This window comes from Centroberyx affinis, unplaced genomic scaffold (assembly GCF_046629955.1).
Source record: "Centroberyx affinis isolate AG114_WGS23_722 - 3 ecotype Tasmania unplaced genomic scaffold, CSIRO-AGI_Caff_v1 ptg000243l_1, whole genome shotgun sequence".
Lineage (NCBI taxonomy): Eukaryota > Metazoa > Chordata > Actinopteri > Beryciformes > Berycidae > Centroberyx > Centroberyx affinis.
Window position 1 is genome coordinate 140,021 of NW_027278927.1, and position 14,766 is coordinate 154,786.

General features: G+C 42.9%; 1 protein-coding gene across 1 annotated transcript in view; it reads left to right on the forward strand.

Annotated features, from left to right (window-relative positions):
* Nucleotides 1-14,208, forward strand: part of flt1 (fms related receptor tyrosine kinase 1) — a 48,109-nt gene extending 33,901 nt beyond the window's left edge. The window contains exons 11-30 of the mRNA XM_071543923.1: nucleotides 145-268; nucleotides 1,104-1,212; nucleotides 3,186-3,485; nucleotides 5,399-5,545; nucleotides 5,640-5,771; nucleotides 6,952-7,058; nucleotides 7,564-7,699; nucleotides 8,299-8,403; nucleotides 8,676-8,789; nucleotides 9,039-9,158; nucleotides 9,843-9,944; nucleotides 10,121-10,218; nucleotides 10,317-10,439; nucleotides 11,009-11,120; nucleotides 11,387-11,486; nucleotides 11,875-11,980; nucleotides 12,269-12,384; nucleotides 12,906-12,975; nucleotides 13,139-13,230; nucleotides 13,441-14,208. Coding sequence (XP_071400024.1) covers nucleotides 145-268; nucleotides 1,104-1,212; nucleotides 3,186-3,485; nucleotides 5,399-5,545; nucleotides 5,640-5,771; nucleotides 6,952-7,058; nucleotides 7,564-7,699; nucleotides 8,299-8,403; nucleotides 8,676-8,789; nucleotides 9,039-9,158; nucleotides 9,843-9,944; nucleotides 10,121-10,218; nucleotides 10,317-10,439; nucleotides 11,009-11,120; nucleotides 11,387-11,486; nucleotides 11,875-11,980; nucleotides 12,269-12,384; nucleotides 12,906-12,975; nucleotides 13,139-13,230; nucleotides 13,441-13,609 — 2,482 coding nt within the window. The 3' untranslated portion in view covers nucleotides 13,610-14,208. The remainder of the gene's footprint in view (nucleotides 1-144; nucleotides 269-1,103; nucleotides 1,213-3,185; nucleotides 3,486-5,398; nucleotides 5,546-5,639; nucleotides 5,772-6,951; nucleotides 7,059-7,563; nucleotides 7,700-8,298; nucleotides 8,404-8,675; nucleotides 8,790-9,038; nucleotides 9,159-9,842; nucleotides 9,945-10,120; nucleotides 10,219-10,316; nucleotides 10,440-11,008; nucleotides 11,121-11,386; nucleotides 11,487-11,874; nucleotides 11,981-12,268; nucleotides 12,385-12,905; nucleotides 12,976-13,138; nucleotides 13,231-13,440) is intronic.
* Nucleotides 14,209-14,766: the final 558 nt, after the last annotated feature.

Here is a 14,766-nt window from a genome sequence, read left to right on the forward strand (position 1 = left end):
AGTTCCGGTCTTCCTCCTGCAGCGCACAGCTGTGGAACACACACACACACACACATACGCAGAAACACAACACACACCTGGTAGCAGTGCAAAACGAGTTGTGTCAACACAGCTGAGTCCCTGTCCCTCTTCTCCTCCTCCAAGGTGTGTGTGTCCGCCATCCTCCTCGCTCTGGAGCCCGGTGAGAGAGAGAGTTCCCGGCACGTCCACACACAACCACATCCTGAGCGTCACACACAGACAGGAGGTACTTCAGGGAAAGAATAAGGTGAGCGCAGCACTGGTGAGCAGACGAGTACACACTGTCTGTCACTGACGGAGGAGCCATGTTGGGTTTTTAACAAGGTTTTCAGAGGCACACTGTGTGCCCACCAGCTTTTTATGAGCACTCAGAGAGTTATGTTAATGGTAAGGCTGGCAGCCATATTTAACCATATTTAAAAGGTGTACTGATACGGATCCACACAAAGGTATAATAGCTATACAATGCCTCTGTCAGAGAAATCATTTATTATCCATTTAATTCCAATTTGCATTAGAATTAATTGACCATCCTGAATGAAAGCTGGATCATATGTAACAACTTTGATAAAGAAAAGACAGGGGACATCACATCACAGTATAGTTTCCATTGGTAAAAGGTAACTAATGTCAAATATCACTATCAAAAATAAGAAAACTGTTATAGCGTGATGAACAGGACCATCACATACTTTTCCTCAACATTTTATCTTCTTTCTTCCTCTTCTTGCTCTTGCTCTCTCTTTCTCTCTCTCTCTCTCACACACACACACACACACACATACACACCTAACTACTAATCGAAAGCTAGCATGTTAAGCTGCCCTCTGGGCTGGAAGTGGGCAGGAGGCCTGGCTCAGAGACCCCCATTGTCCGCTCAATGGGCCCATGGAAAATATGAGCCCTGCTATCAGTGGCAGAGGTAATGAGTGTGTGTGCGTGTGTGTGTGTGTGTGTGTGTGTGTGTGTGTGTGTGTGTGTGTGTATATGCATTTGTTTGTGTGAGCATATGTGTGCCTGTTTTTCAGAGTGTGCTAAGTGCTGGTTTGTTCATGCGGATGTTTGTGTGTGTGTTTCCACAGACGGTGGGGGTCCTGACTGTGGCAGAAGCCTTTGTGTCTGGAGTGTATCGCTGCCTCGCCTCCAACTCTGTGGGCACAGACCAGCTCGACCTCCACTTCTACATCACAGGTAGTCACAGACAAGATGAGTCATGGACACTAAATGCCCTCATATACAATAAGTGTTTGGGTTTTTTCTATGCACAGCTGGTCAATTTTCTCAAGGGTTAAACAGCACATTACAGTACTAAAACTATTTTGAGTTCCCTCACAAACCCCCACCCACTCCCCCACCCACTTCAGATAGTTTCTATCATCTTCTTTCTGTCATTTCTGGCTTTCTCACCCCCCAACCCCCCTTCTTCCTCTTTTCGTTAAGTGGTTAACGGAGAGGCAGCTGATACGCTTGATGTTTTATCACTGTTGGCCAGTCAAATCATTTTTGCATTTATAGTTTAGGTTTTAATCCAGAACAGCAAATGCTGACAACAGTAAATGCAACTGTAGAACAAGCTTAAATGTGTAGATTGTCATCATAAGCAACCAATAATAAGAAGTGAGCGGGTGAAAGACACAGTGCCCATACAACTGATATAAGAATATTCCAGAGTGACCATGTGCGAAAGGTAGAGAAAGGTAAAATGCTATGTAAAGAAATAAGCCAGGGAAAGAAAGCAAAGTTTTCTTGTTTTTTGGTTTTTAACAGGAGTGCAAGCAGAAAAGATGGGGCAGGGAGTGGGAAAATTAGTGTTCAGGTTGCAAAAGAAGATATGGCGTGACTCTGCTGTCATTACTGGGGTGGCAGGGTCACTCCACCATTAGGGAGCTGGGAGGTAGAAGTGTCAAGGACGGGTGGAGAGATAGCAGGGTCACCGATGAGAAGGGAGAGTTTGACGTCTCCTGGCAAGGAGCAGGAGGGCGGCTCCTATAGCGCTCTGGTATTGTTTGTACCATCAGCCAATATATCACAACACAAAGCTGCAAGCAAAAGCAAATACTTTCATATAGAAATATTACTTTTCATATTTAAAAGTCTGATATATGCTAGAGGATATTTTAATGTTTTTAAAATGCTGCTTCGGTCTACTTCAGTGGTATCTTGTTACAAATTGCATGATTATTGTGTGGCAACCTACTAAATACAAGACGCAAAGAAGTTAATCAAATATCTATTATGTATTAGATTATTATGTATAGATCACAAAAATGTGATTGTATGTGACACATCTTCAAAAGAACAAAAAATATTAATATATATAATTAAAAAAAAAATCTCTCTCTACTTCTTTGAATTTAGAAAGCCTAAAGGTACCACACAAGTGTAAGTTACAATACTTGGCAGGACAAAGTAGTTGTCATGCATTGTGTATGTGTACATATTGTAGTTGTGTGCGTGATGTGAGGGTGGTTTTGTTACCATGGATACACAAGAAGGTGTGTGTGTGTGTGTGTGTGTGTGTGTGTGTGTGTGTGTGTGTGTGTGAGTGAGTGAGTGTGCGCTGGCCAAGCTTTGAGTGTGTGAGCAAGAGTGAAACAGGAACCTGGGGCTCTTATCGTTGCACTTCCCCGTGCGGCGCACTTCCTTGGACTGGCGGGTCCGCTTTATTTCGGGAGGCCTGGGGGTGTTCGGGAAAGATAAACACTATCTGCCATCAGGAAACCCTTGCGCCGTTTCCACGGGAAGTTTCAAATGGCTAAAGTAAATAAAAAGCCTTTTCACTGTATTCCACTAGCTCCTTTTACCCACAATAGCCATTCAACATTGTCATCAAAGGTTAAGAAAATGGAGGTTTGGTCGAGTCAACTCTTAAAGTGTAGGTTTCAGCCACTGGGCAGGATCCAGAGCCACATGTTGAGAAACTGAGAGGGCTTATTCTTCCAACAGGAGCTCAGTGAGGAGCTATATGTTCTGGATCTGAGCTCTCTCTCCCTCCAGTCCTGCTCCCTCCACCTCCCTCCCTTTTTCCATCCATCCCTACCTCGCCCCCCTTTACTACCCTGCTTCGACCTCCCCTTTCTTTCCTTCTCTCCTTCCCTATCCCTCTCCTTCTTTCCCTTCCTCTCCTCTCCTCTCACCTTCTCCTCCTTTGTGTTTCCCCCTAGACGTCCCAGGGGGCTTCAGTGTGAGCCAGGGGGAGGAGCCTAGAGAGGGCGGAGACTTCAAGCTCACCTGCGTAGCCAATAAGTACCTGTACACAGCGTTGTCATGGCAACGAATGGTTGACACAGTACGGACAGAGCACGCCCGACCGAGTGGTCAGCTCACATCAGGGGAGTTCTCCCATTCTCTGACCCTGTTGCTTAGCAACCTGACACCCAGCGAGTCCGGAACCTACCGCTGCTCCGCCCGTCACCTGCTGACTGGACAGGAGACGCACCTGGACACACAGGTGGCCGTCACAGGTGGGCACTTTTATTATCAACTTTGTCATCATCTTTATCATGATGATCCTTCTCCTCCTCCTCCTCCTCCTCCTCCTCCTCCTCTTCCTCATCATCATCTATAATCATCATCATTATTGTAAGTTACTTTTGAAAGGAATGGGTTATTTTACTTCATTATGTACCTCAACAAGTAATTATTTATGTAACAAAGTTACTCTTTATTAAAAGTAGCTTGTTAGAGTACTTTTATGAGATTGGCTTACTGTTTTAAAAACAGAGCAATAGTCTTTCAATGCATTTTCAAACAGTAAGCCAATCTCATTTATATGAAGCATACCTAGATTGCATGAGATGCTGAGGAATTTTCACTTTTTTCTACTTATTTTTTCTTAAATTTGCGCTAACAAAAATGAAACCATGTGAATGAAAAATACACATTCACATACACAAACAACATAATTTTAAAAAGTAACAAATAATGCATGACAATAATTGAAAAAAACAAACACATTATGTAACTAGTTACCTTGAGTACAAAGGACTGTTACGCTGACCGTAAATGATTATCTGTTGTGTCCAGTACTATATTTTTACCACTTTTAGTCACTCTTACGGTAAGTATTACAATCTACACGCACACACACACACACACACACACACACACACAAAATCCCTCCAACACAGGCAAAATCTATTTTCTAAACTGTTCTGAAAACTAAAACCATTTCGAAACTGCTTTTGAAATCTCCCTTGAGCAATCATTTTGTGACTAAACGGAAAACCAATTTTCAAAGCAGTTTCACTTGTATTAAATGAATTGAGCTCACCCCATTCCCCACACAACACCTGCATTTCGTGTGCATATGTTGCACATACATACAAACAAACACCTCCTGTCACAGAGGGCTTGGTGCTTGGGAATTGGGTCCCCTCAGCTTCCTGGGGCCCCACCCTGCCTTTGCTCTTGCGCTCCAGCTCAGCACCTCTTTCACGTGGGAATGAGCTCTTGTCTGGAGGAAGAGCACACAATGGCACTTCCCACAATGCCACATTTACAGGCCCCTGCACAGGGCCAGAGGAACAATCAGCCAATCAGACACTGTCAGGCCCCAGCCCCGCGGACAATCATCAATTGTTGTCCAGGAGGAAGATAGGGGAAACAACAATCAGTCGCCTTGGTTAAGTGACTTTTCTTCATGTCTTTTACTGCTGTTCTCTATACAATCAGAGCTCAACACGTAGACTTCCTCCTCTAGGACCAGCACAGGGGAATTACTAGAGAGAGAGGGGGAGCAGAAAGAGAGAGAGAGAGACAGAAAGAGAGTGATATGGAGAGATATGTAGAGAGAAAGAGGAAGGGAAAATGGAAAGAAAAATTCAGGCATGATGGGCGAGAGACAGAGAATGGGAGTCATCTGGTCTAAATATAGTGTCCGTAGGTGAGAAGGAAATTGAAAAATGGTTTGTGACTCATTGTGTCTTACTCACAGGCTAATAACAGTCCGGATGATGAAATACTACATTGTTGAGGATTTTAGGAAATGGGTTTGTACGGCAGGGTATTTCAGGGTGACTAAGGGACCCAAGAGAAACTTAATGTCAGCTGACTCACAGGTTGAAGTCGAGGCCACTCTTTCACAGAAATGTGTCACTAACAGCGCGCATTATTGTCCAAGACTGGCACTGTTCCAGAGAACAGCAGGAAGAAATAGAACTGGTTTCAATTCACAGAGAAACTGACAAAGAGCAATCTATTTCAGTCTATGAATAACGATTACTGTATTATGACAGTATATACTCTACATCTTGAGGTAATTTGCTAAAATTGCACAAATACACACACCCTTTCACACCCTCTCTCTCTCTCACATACACACACAGTTATATGCACTATCCTCTTTAACACTCATGGTGTGTGTGTCCCTCTTCAGTCCTGGAGCCTCCGGTGCTGCTACACAATCTGACAGACTGTAGTGTGAATGTTAGCAGCTCAGTCACCCTCAGCTGCCCCGCCCACGGCGTACCTCTCCCAACCATCACATGGTACAAGAACGAAGGCACTCTGTCACAGGGATCAGGTAAAAAAAAAAAATACCACAGACAAACAAACTTCAGAGGTAAAGAAGCTGGTGCCTTGAGAGTTTGTCCATTTTTGCCGTTCCTCATCATCAGGTATCGTCATAACACCGGAGGACGGGACCCTCCATATTGATCGAATCACAGTGGAGGACCAGGGCCTGTACACATGCCAGGCCACCAATGAGAGGGGGTCTGCAGAGAGCTCTGCCTATATATGGGTCAGCGGTAAGCATTCCTTCCTTGACCCAATAGTGTTTTTCAACTGTGTCTGTCTCTCCCCTTGATTGGCTGCGTTTACCATGAACTTGTCAAAGATGGGTCTCTTCCATATATGGGTGCGTCGATGTCTGACTGTCTTTTGTTCCAAGTTCTGGAAATAGAACAGTTTGCCTGAGTCTGATATATATAGTCATATATATAGTCACATTAGTATTTACACAGTGAGGTGTGGAGGAAACTGAATCCTTAATGTTTAGTTTAGTTTAGTTTAGTTTAGTTTAGTTTAGTTATATATTTGCACAATTATTAAAAAGACCAAAATAGATAGAAAAAAACATGTAGGCTATACATAGTGCAGGATGGGGCTAGAAACCCAGAAGGGCTTATAAGGTGCCTCACCCAATATTAAATTGCAGAAAAGGATATGTCTGTTTATCCATTTCCAAAAATAAACACATATCAAAGTATGTCTAGCATACTTCCAATGTGGAACTTGCTTTGCCTTTTGTTCAGTTGTCCTCACTCGCTGACACACACACACACACACACACACACACACACACACAGTCACACACAGATACACACACATATACATCCGGTGGCAGAAGAGGCAGGCCCGATGGTTCTACTACCCCTGTCTGAGTGCCATTCCCTGGGCAGTGGCGGACGCTTCCCAGCCCGGGCCTGGAAAGAGGAGTGGCTGTGTGTGTGTTGTTGTGTTCTGATCAGTCAGGAAGGAAACTGTCTCCCTTTTTTATTTCCTCCGGAAGGGCCCAGCCTGCAGCTCCGAAGGGCCCCACTCTGCAGTAAACTGGGTATTTCTACATCTTCCAAAAGAAAAACAAAAAAACAACAACTGGGGCTGAGATTAATGAGGAGGATGGGTGGTAGTGTCTCGCCGGTTTCCACATCGGTGGAGGTAGACGGCTAGAAATGTGGGGATTAGCGTGGGACAGTGAAAGAATAGCGCCCCCATTTGGAAGGGTGGGGAATGATGAAAGCATCAAGCACCTACAAATGATCTATCTCTCTCACTCTCACACACACACACACACACACACACATCATGAACAGTCACACACTAGTGCTTACAACGTATTTCTGATGCGGAACTGTAATGCTGACTAAGGACTTCTGTATGCATGTGTGTGTGTGTGTGTGTGTGCGTGTGTGTGTGTGCATGCAGGTGCCTCAGAAGCCTCATTCCTGGAAATCCCCACCCTCACCTGTACCTGTGTGGTGGCCACTCTCTTCTGGTTGTTGCTCACTCTCTTCATACGCAAACTCAAACAGGTGAGAGGAATGAGCAGGATGTATCACTCTTCTCTGATAAGTATGATGAAACAAATGAATGAATATCATCATTTGTATTTGATAAGTATAATGCTGCTGTTTTTTGAAAGATTTGTAAGTATGTTTTTCTTTCTTTTTATTGAATTTCAAGTTTACTTGGCCCTTCAAATGTCCAATTTCATAAATGTTGGTCCAGTGAAACCTATTTAAAAATCATTGCAAAATTCTAGGTAATTCTAGGTAATCATATTCTTCATAATATGACTGTTGGGAAGTACAAGATTTCCACCCAACAGATTTGTGATGAACACAAACCACCTCATCATCATGAGTCATCATCATTTGTGGTGTGTGATTGTCTGATGAATGTGTAAAACTTCACCCTTCAAACAATTGTAGCCACTGAACATTGCCGTTAATGGTTAAAGTGTGGTGTGTGCTCATCTGCTTCTGTTGTTGGAGCACAATATTTCATTTTTACATAACACTCCTCCTTTCTCCTCAGCCAAACCGCTCCAGCACCAAGCCAGAGTACCTGTCAATCATACTGGACACAGGAGAGGGGCCAATGGAGGAGCAGTGTGACAGGCTGCAGTACGATGCCAACCAATGGGAGTTTCCTAGGGAGCGCCTCAGTTTAGGTACTCCTCACTGGGAAACAGCTATACTGAGTTCTCTCTTTATGAAAAACTGTAGAAATGGATCTTCTTATGCTACTGTTAGCTTGGACTGTGATATAAAAATGGGAGGGAATGAATGGGGAATGTGATAACAATGAGAAAGAGGGGAGGTATTTAAGATTGCCAAACAGATGAGAAGTCTTTCTCAGAGGTCTTATCAGATATTATTGGGAGTGCCTCTCATTCCATTAATCAGACTGTGTGTGTTGTCTGTGGTGAGCTAATCAACTCTGCCGGCGGTGTGTAAACTATGTTTACTGGAACTAATCAGCTCTCGCTATCTCTAGGGTGGGATTAAGAATGTGCTCCAGTTGGATGCACTGTACTGAAGTCTATGATGGATGATAATACTAATTAATGAAGCATCTTAATTTAACACACAAACACACCTCGCTCTTCCTCCTCTCTCCCTCCCCCCCTCTCTCTCTCTCTCACCCTCTCTCTCTTTCTCCCCTCTCTCTCTCTCTCTCTCTCACCCTCTCTCTCTCTCTCCTTGTCTCTCTCTCTCTCTCTCTCTCTCTCACCCTCTCTCTCTTTCTCTCTCTCTCACCCTCTCTCAGAGAAACCTTTGGGCCGTGGAGCCTTTGGGAAAGTCATGCAGGCGTCTGCCTTCGGTATAGACAACGCCACAAGCTGCAGGACCGTGGCTGTTAAGATGCTCAAAGGTAGAAAATGGATTTAAAAAAAGATCCTTAAATAGACTGCATGCATAGAATAGAATATAACTATTTATTGTTTATGAAGAACAAATTATCTTTTCTTTACACAGTGTCAGCAATACACCACAATAAAACTGTATCTTACTCAAGCAGCAGCACTTCCAGGATTGTCTCTACAATGTCTTATCTAAATATTAATATTGTTTAGAGTTGTGTGTGAGAGCATTAGCACACTGAACTCTCCGGCATCACGGTTTTTGCTCCTGTCTCACCACCAGAGGGAGCTACAGCCAGCGAGCACAAAGCTCTCATGACTGAGCTGAAGATCCTTAACCACATTGGAAACCATCTGAATGTAGTCAACCTGCTGGGAGCCTGCACCAAGCCAGGAGGTGTGTGTGTGTGTGTGTGTGTGTGTGTGTGTGTGTGTGTGTGTGTGTTGTGTTTGTGTGTGTGTCTACCATGCATGCATGCATCTCTAAGTGTGCACATGTCCCTACATTGCATATATTGTGCCTGTAATGTGCATTCATGTGAGCGTGTGACTGTGTGTGCATATTTGTGAGTGTCTTTGTGCATGCTTGCCATAATCATGATGTGTGTGTGTGTGTGTGTGTGTGCGTGTGTGTGTGTGTGTGCAGGACCACTGATGGTCATAGTGGAGTACTGTCGCTATGGAAATCTCTCTACCTACCTGAAGAGCAAGAGGGAGGTGTTTGTGCACAACAGGGTGAGTTCAGCTCAACAGCTTTCAGCCACCCGTGTCTACGATCACACACACACACACCCAGATGGTGTCATGATGGCCATATCTCACACATACAAACACACACACCGCACACGCACACACACACACACATACAGTACACACGACATACATATCTCACATTCATCTTCCCCTCTCGGTTAAGTGCTAAATAAATTCACCCCTCATGCAAACATGCAAACACAAAGTCATACATACTCAAAACCTCGCTTCTGCAATCTATTTAAGCTTCTAAGATGTTATCTGTACCAGAAAAAGAGGTGCGTTTCCTACATTTATTCACAAAGTTTAAGCTGACATAACTCAAAATCGAAGCATTATAGTGCCATCTTCAAAGCTTCAACACATCATACATATGCTGATCAGCATTCTTGATATTGTGTGTGTTACTAAATATCATTTTCTAGTACAATGTTTGCTGTAGCAGAGCTACAAAATGCAGAATAGCGCTAAAAATAAATATATACTGTACTGAACAGCTTAAAACTGCCACCACATGTTGATAAAAAATACCACAACCCAGCCTCTCCATTCTAACCATTAACCATAGAGATAAAACTGTTTTATCTCTATGCCATTAACCTCCTTTGACTGTATCCATTTCAGTATCTTTCACTCTTTCTGCCACATGATTTTCAATCATATTCAATTGATTTTACTCCCTCTCAGCTGATTGGAGAAAAGGATGGAGGGCCGAGGAGTGTGAGCAGCGTTTCCAGCAGCCAGAGCAGCATTAACTCCGGGTTTGAGGAGGAGAGAGAGAAGAAGGACAATGACCAGGGTAAGACAGAAGACGATTTAATATGTTCCTCTGTTGGTGCATATTCAAGCTGCTTGATCAGTGACATACACTGTCCTCTTAACATCCAAGAAAGGTTTCTATATGTATCTAGATCATTACAAAAAGGGAAAGTGACATCAGATCCTTGTGTCAAATATCTCCCTCTCTCTCTCCAGATCCAAAGTCTGTCTCCAACTCTCCCTTGTTCCTGAAGGATCTCATCTCCTTCAGCTTCCAGGTGGCACGAGGAATGGAGTTTCTGGCCTCTCGCAAGGTCTGGTACTCCTCTGCCCTGTGTGTGTGTATTTGTGTGTGTGTGTGTGTGTGTGTTTCAAGTGGTTCATTTCTTCCTTCTTTTTGTACCTACATCAGTGTATTCACCGAGATCTGGCAGCCAGGAACATTCTGCTGTCTGAGAGTAAAGTGGTGAAGATCTGTGACTTCGGCCTGGCCAGGGACATTTACAAAGACCCCGACTATGTCCGCAAGGGAGATGTGAGTATATCCACCATTTGAATACTTATCACAATTACTTGTTCAAAATGATTGATGGCATCATAATAAAGCTCATTATTGAATGTTACTGAAGTTTTTGGCTTCAAACATGATATCTCAGACATCACTGTCTAATTTTGATGAGGAAACTTGGAGGGATGATGCATTTTGGCACTCGCATTTAATCAATTACACTGATGGAAGAAGCCGCAGTCTACACTGAGTGTCTATTATTACAGTATGTTGGGACAGTGCCTACACTGAGTGCAAAACAATGACTGCTTATCACCAAAGACATCGCCAAAATCAATCACTTTAAACTTTGAAAGGATGGAGGGTTGATGCTTCTTGTTACTGATTGGCCCATGAGGTGCCTACATCATTTGGGGGGACGACATGTTTACTGTTATATATAAATAAATATTGAGCAATGAACATCAGGAAAAATGGATAAGTAGCGGTTGGGAATACAAAAATTGCATCAACTTTTCAACATGTCAAACTTTTAACGTTTCCTCATACAAATGGCTCTTTGTAACCCTCCACCTGCACTGTGATTGGCTGAGCAGGCCCGCCTCCCCCTGAAGTGGATGTCTCCAGAGTCCATCTTCGACAAGTTGTTCACCACCCAGAGTGACGTGTGGTCCTACGGTATTCTGCTGTGGGAGATCTTCTCTTTGGGTACGCTCCCTCCCACCACGTGTTTGTAGTAGACATGTACAGTACATATCTGGCATATGGTGTGTGTGTGGGATTTGTGTTTTATTCTAATGTTTGAGCAGAAAAAAATATATAGGAGATGCTGTGTGTGTGAAAGCCTTGAGTTAAATCAAAGTCTATATTCATGTGGGGTTGGGTGTGTTGTCTGTGTGTTCACATATTCATGTATTTGCGTGTGTGTGTGTGTGTGTGTTTCATGTCTTGCTCTTTGTGTGTGTGTCCAACAGGAGCTTCTCCATACCCCGGTCTTCACATAGATGAGGAGTTCTGTCACAGGCTGAAGGGGGGCACAAGGATGCGAGCGCCAGAGTACAGCACACCTGAGATGTGGGTTGATATTTTTCACAGCGCTCTAAACTGCTAAAAACAGCTGTCCTGTAGCTGAACCCGACCTTCCTGTAGAGGGGCCCACAGAGTAGATCAGTTATGGGTATCTCCATATCTCTGAAGAGGGGAATTTGCAGTTGCAAACAAATAAGCTTTTCAGACATCTCCTTCCTTGAACCTTTTAGTATTTCAATATTATCTCAGTTCATGTATTAACAAAAATGACTCCAAATCCATAGTTTTGTGTGGCAGGGCTGCCCATATGTCTCTATAGATTTGGTCTTTAAAACAAGTGTAAAAGATTATCCTTCAAGATCCTACAAGAGATAATATTGCATGTGCTTTGGTTGCAATTTAACAAACACTATATATGTGTGTGTGTGTACAGTTACAGCACCATGCTTGCATGTTGGGAGGCCAGTCCCTCAGACCGACCCACCTTCACTGACCTGGTGGAGACACTGGGAGACCTGCTACAGGCAAGGGTTCAGCAGGTCAGGTCACACACACACACACACACACACACAAAGTTTATATGGAGACAGCGAACAGAACTTCAGTAAGGACACTCCAGTTCATATAGGGTTGTGACATTTACATTACATGTCATTTTATATTGTATATAAGCTTGTCATAAGGTGGTGACATTTATCCACTGTCCAGGACAATGATTCAGTGTGTGAACAGAGATAAGCTAGATGAAAACCAAAGACCCAAAGACACACACACACTCACAAAATAAGGTCATACAGATTTGCCCCCTTGTTGCTGCCCTTGAACAGGATGGGAAGGACTATATTCCTCTGGGATCTTTCATGAGTGGAGACATGCACAGCAGTGAGAGCTACACAGGGAACTTCTCCACCAACCTACAGCCGCATGCAGTTACCAACCTGGGGTAAGGAAGTCACACTGCTACTGACTGAGAACAGAAAATGAGAAAATGAAAAGGTACAAGATGAATATCTACATAGTGCGCTGTTTATGGCTGTTTGGTTTTTCATTCTTCTCTTTTCTTTTTTCTGTTCTCACATTTACAGTATTGTGGTGATGGTGGCACATTAAGGCATTTAGCTGACACAGTAGAATAAGATTAAATTCTTAGATCACCAAACATCACTAGTAACCATTAGTAAGCAGCATGTGAGTCAGACAATAGATGTTACAGCTATTACTGTGTCCCTAGAGTAATTGTGTATAGTAGATAAGTGCTACAGCAGGTAAGGAAATAAGAGCCAAGGGAGAGAAGGGAGAAAGTATTTTTTCAACACAGGTGCATTTCAGAGCAAGTAGAGGAGGAAGTGATGGGAGAGAAAAAACAACAACAGGTCACAAAACAGGAATATGGTTGAGAAGGAAGAGAAATTCAGTGTAACCTTTTGAACGTTTTTGTTTTGAATCTTAATCTGATCCATCCAGTTACATGAGGGGCATGGCCACACTTCAGACCTTTGAGGAGCTACAGTGCAAGGAGCCAGCCAGCCCTGATGTAAGAAAACACACACACACACACACACACACAGAGAGAGGAGACAATAAATGCACAACAACTAATAGTGAGAATTGACTCATTTCAGCGCAAATAGAAGCAAACAGAGGCACAAACTAGGAACTCCCTGATGCACTGCATGTGTGTGACCTGTGTGTTTCAGGATGAGCAGTGTGACAGTGGGATGGTCCTGCCATCGGAGGAGCTGAAGCGTCTGACATGGAGCGGCGGCACCAAGAACAGGAAATTCAGCAGGTGGTGTGACTTGTAATCCCTGACCTCTTAACCCTTTACTTTCCTCGCCGCTCTGTCCGGACTGTAATCCTCTCTGAATGCTCATGAAAACACAAAGTCAAGACTGGAAGAAGAAGTCTTACATTACACGACTGCAACCACTGCTGTGTTCATGTAATACGTCACAAACAAGACAATAACTTGTGTGTGTGTGTGTGTGTGTGTATTCAGGTTCTTCACCTTCAGTAAGTGCCGGGAGAACCAGGTGCCCTGCCTGTGCGATGACATCACAGGTCTCCATGACGATGAGCCGTCTGTCCTGCCGTGCGACTGGGAGTCTGAGGAGGGGAGCTCTCCTCCTCCCGACTATAACTCTGCCTTTCTCTACCCCTCTCTCTAGCATCAGCCTTTATCAACTATAATGAATCTTTATTTTTTTCTACTCATTACTTGGAACTCACACTCCTTGTCCACTTAACCTGTCTGCATCCTCTACCTCATTGTAGTATCTGCAGGTTATCACTCCCTCTTCCTTCACCGAAATATATACTTCCTGATTGCCTATTTTTTTGGCATTTTCCTCCTTCAAAGCTCAATATCACATCTCTAGAGTCTAGACCATACCCATAACTTCATTCTTTTCTAAACTATATATCACATATGCTGTCGTACAACCTCAATAATGCTCCTGTACCTAACCCCTTCCAAGAGCAGCTAAGTATTGCCTGATAGTACTTATCACATGCAATTACACAGAATGTATCTACTGACTTAGTATTATTAGAGCTTACTATGTTGGTACCTTGTGCACCGAGCTTTGTGGAAGAGGAACACTGCTGTTTGAAATGATGATAGTTCCTCTCACACTTCTATATGCTGGAAGAAATTAATGGAATTATATGTGTTACACAGAATGTATCTATTGGTATTTATTTTAATGCTGTAATCTTTATCTCATGGATATGTCATTTTTGTGCCATAAATTTGATCTCAAGCTGACATTATTTGAATATAAATTACATTCATTTCTATATCAAATATTATTTGATATAGAATCACTATCAATACATTTAGCAAAACTGACAGGAGCCTATAAACTGTAAATTTTGTGCTCTCATACTGTTCATTGAAGTATTTTTTTGTGGTGAACAATCAATGCAGCATGTGCCAACTTTGTGTTTAAAGTATAGATCAAGAGAGAATGATTATATTTAAGTACTGCAGCTGCTTTTAAGTGATGCTCAAATGTTTACTCAAACACAAAAATCTCAAAATGTGTATTTCAGCTGTAATAAGCAGTAACAAGTGAAGTGAAATTATATTGCAAATTGAAAATAGCCTGTTACTAAAACTATTCATAAGTGATTGATAATTTAGGGCTTAATCCACTAAACATTTACACAAAGTTCTACTGTGTTCAGGTGAAATTAGATCTGAAAATGTATCTTTAGGAGAAAGTGACAATATTTTCATGTTTCAATTTTCAAGGCCATTAATCACTACTGAAAAACGCAAACATTTGAATGTCGATGCAGCCCATATGTTGATGTCACTGTT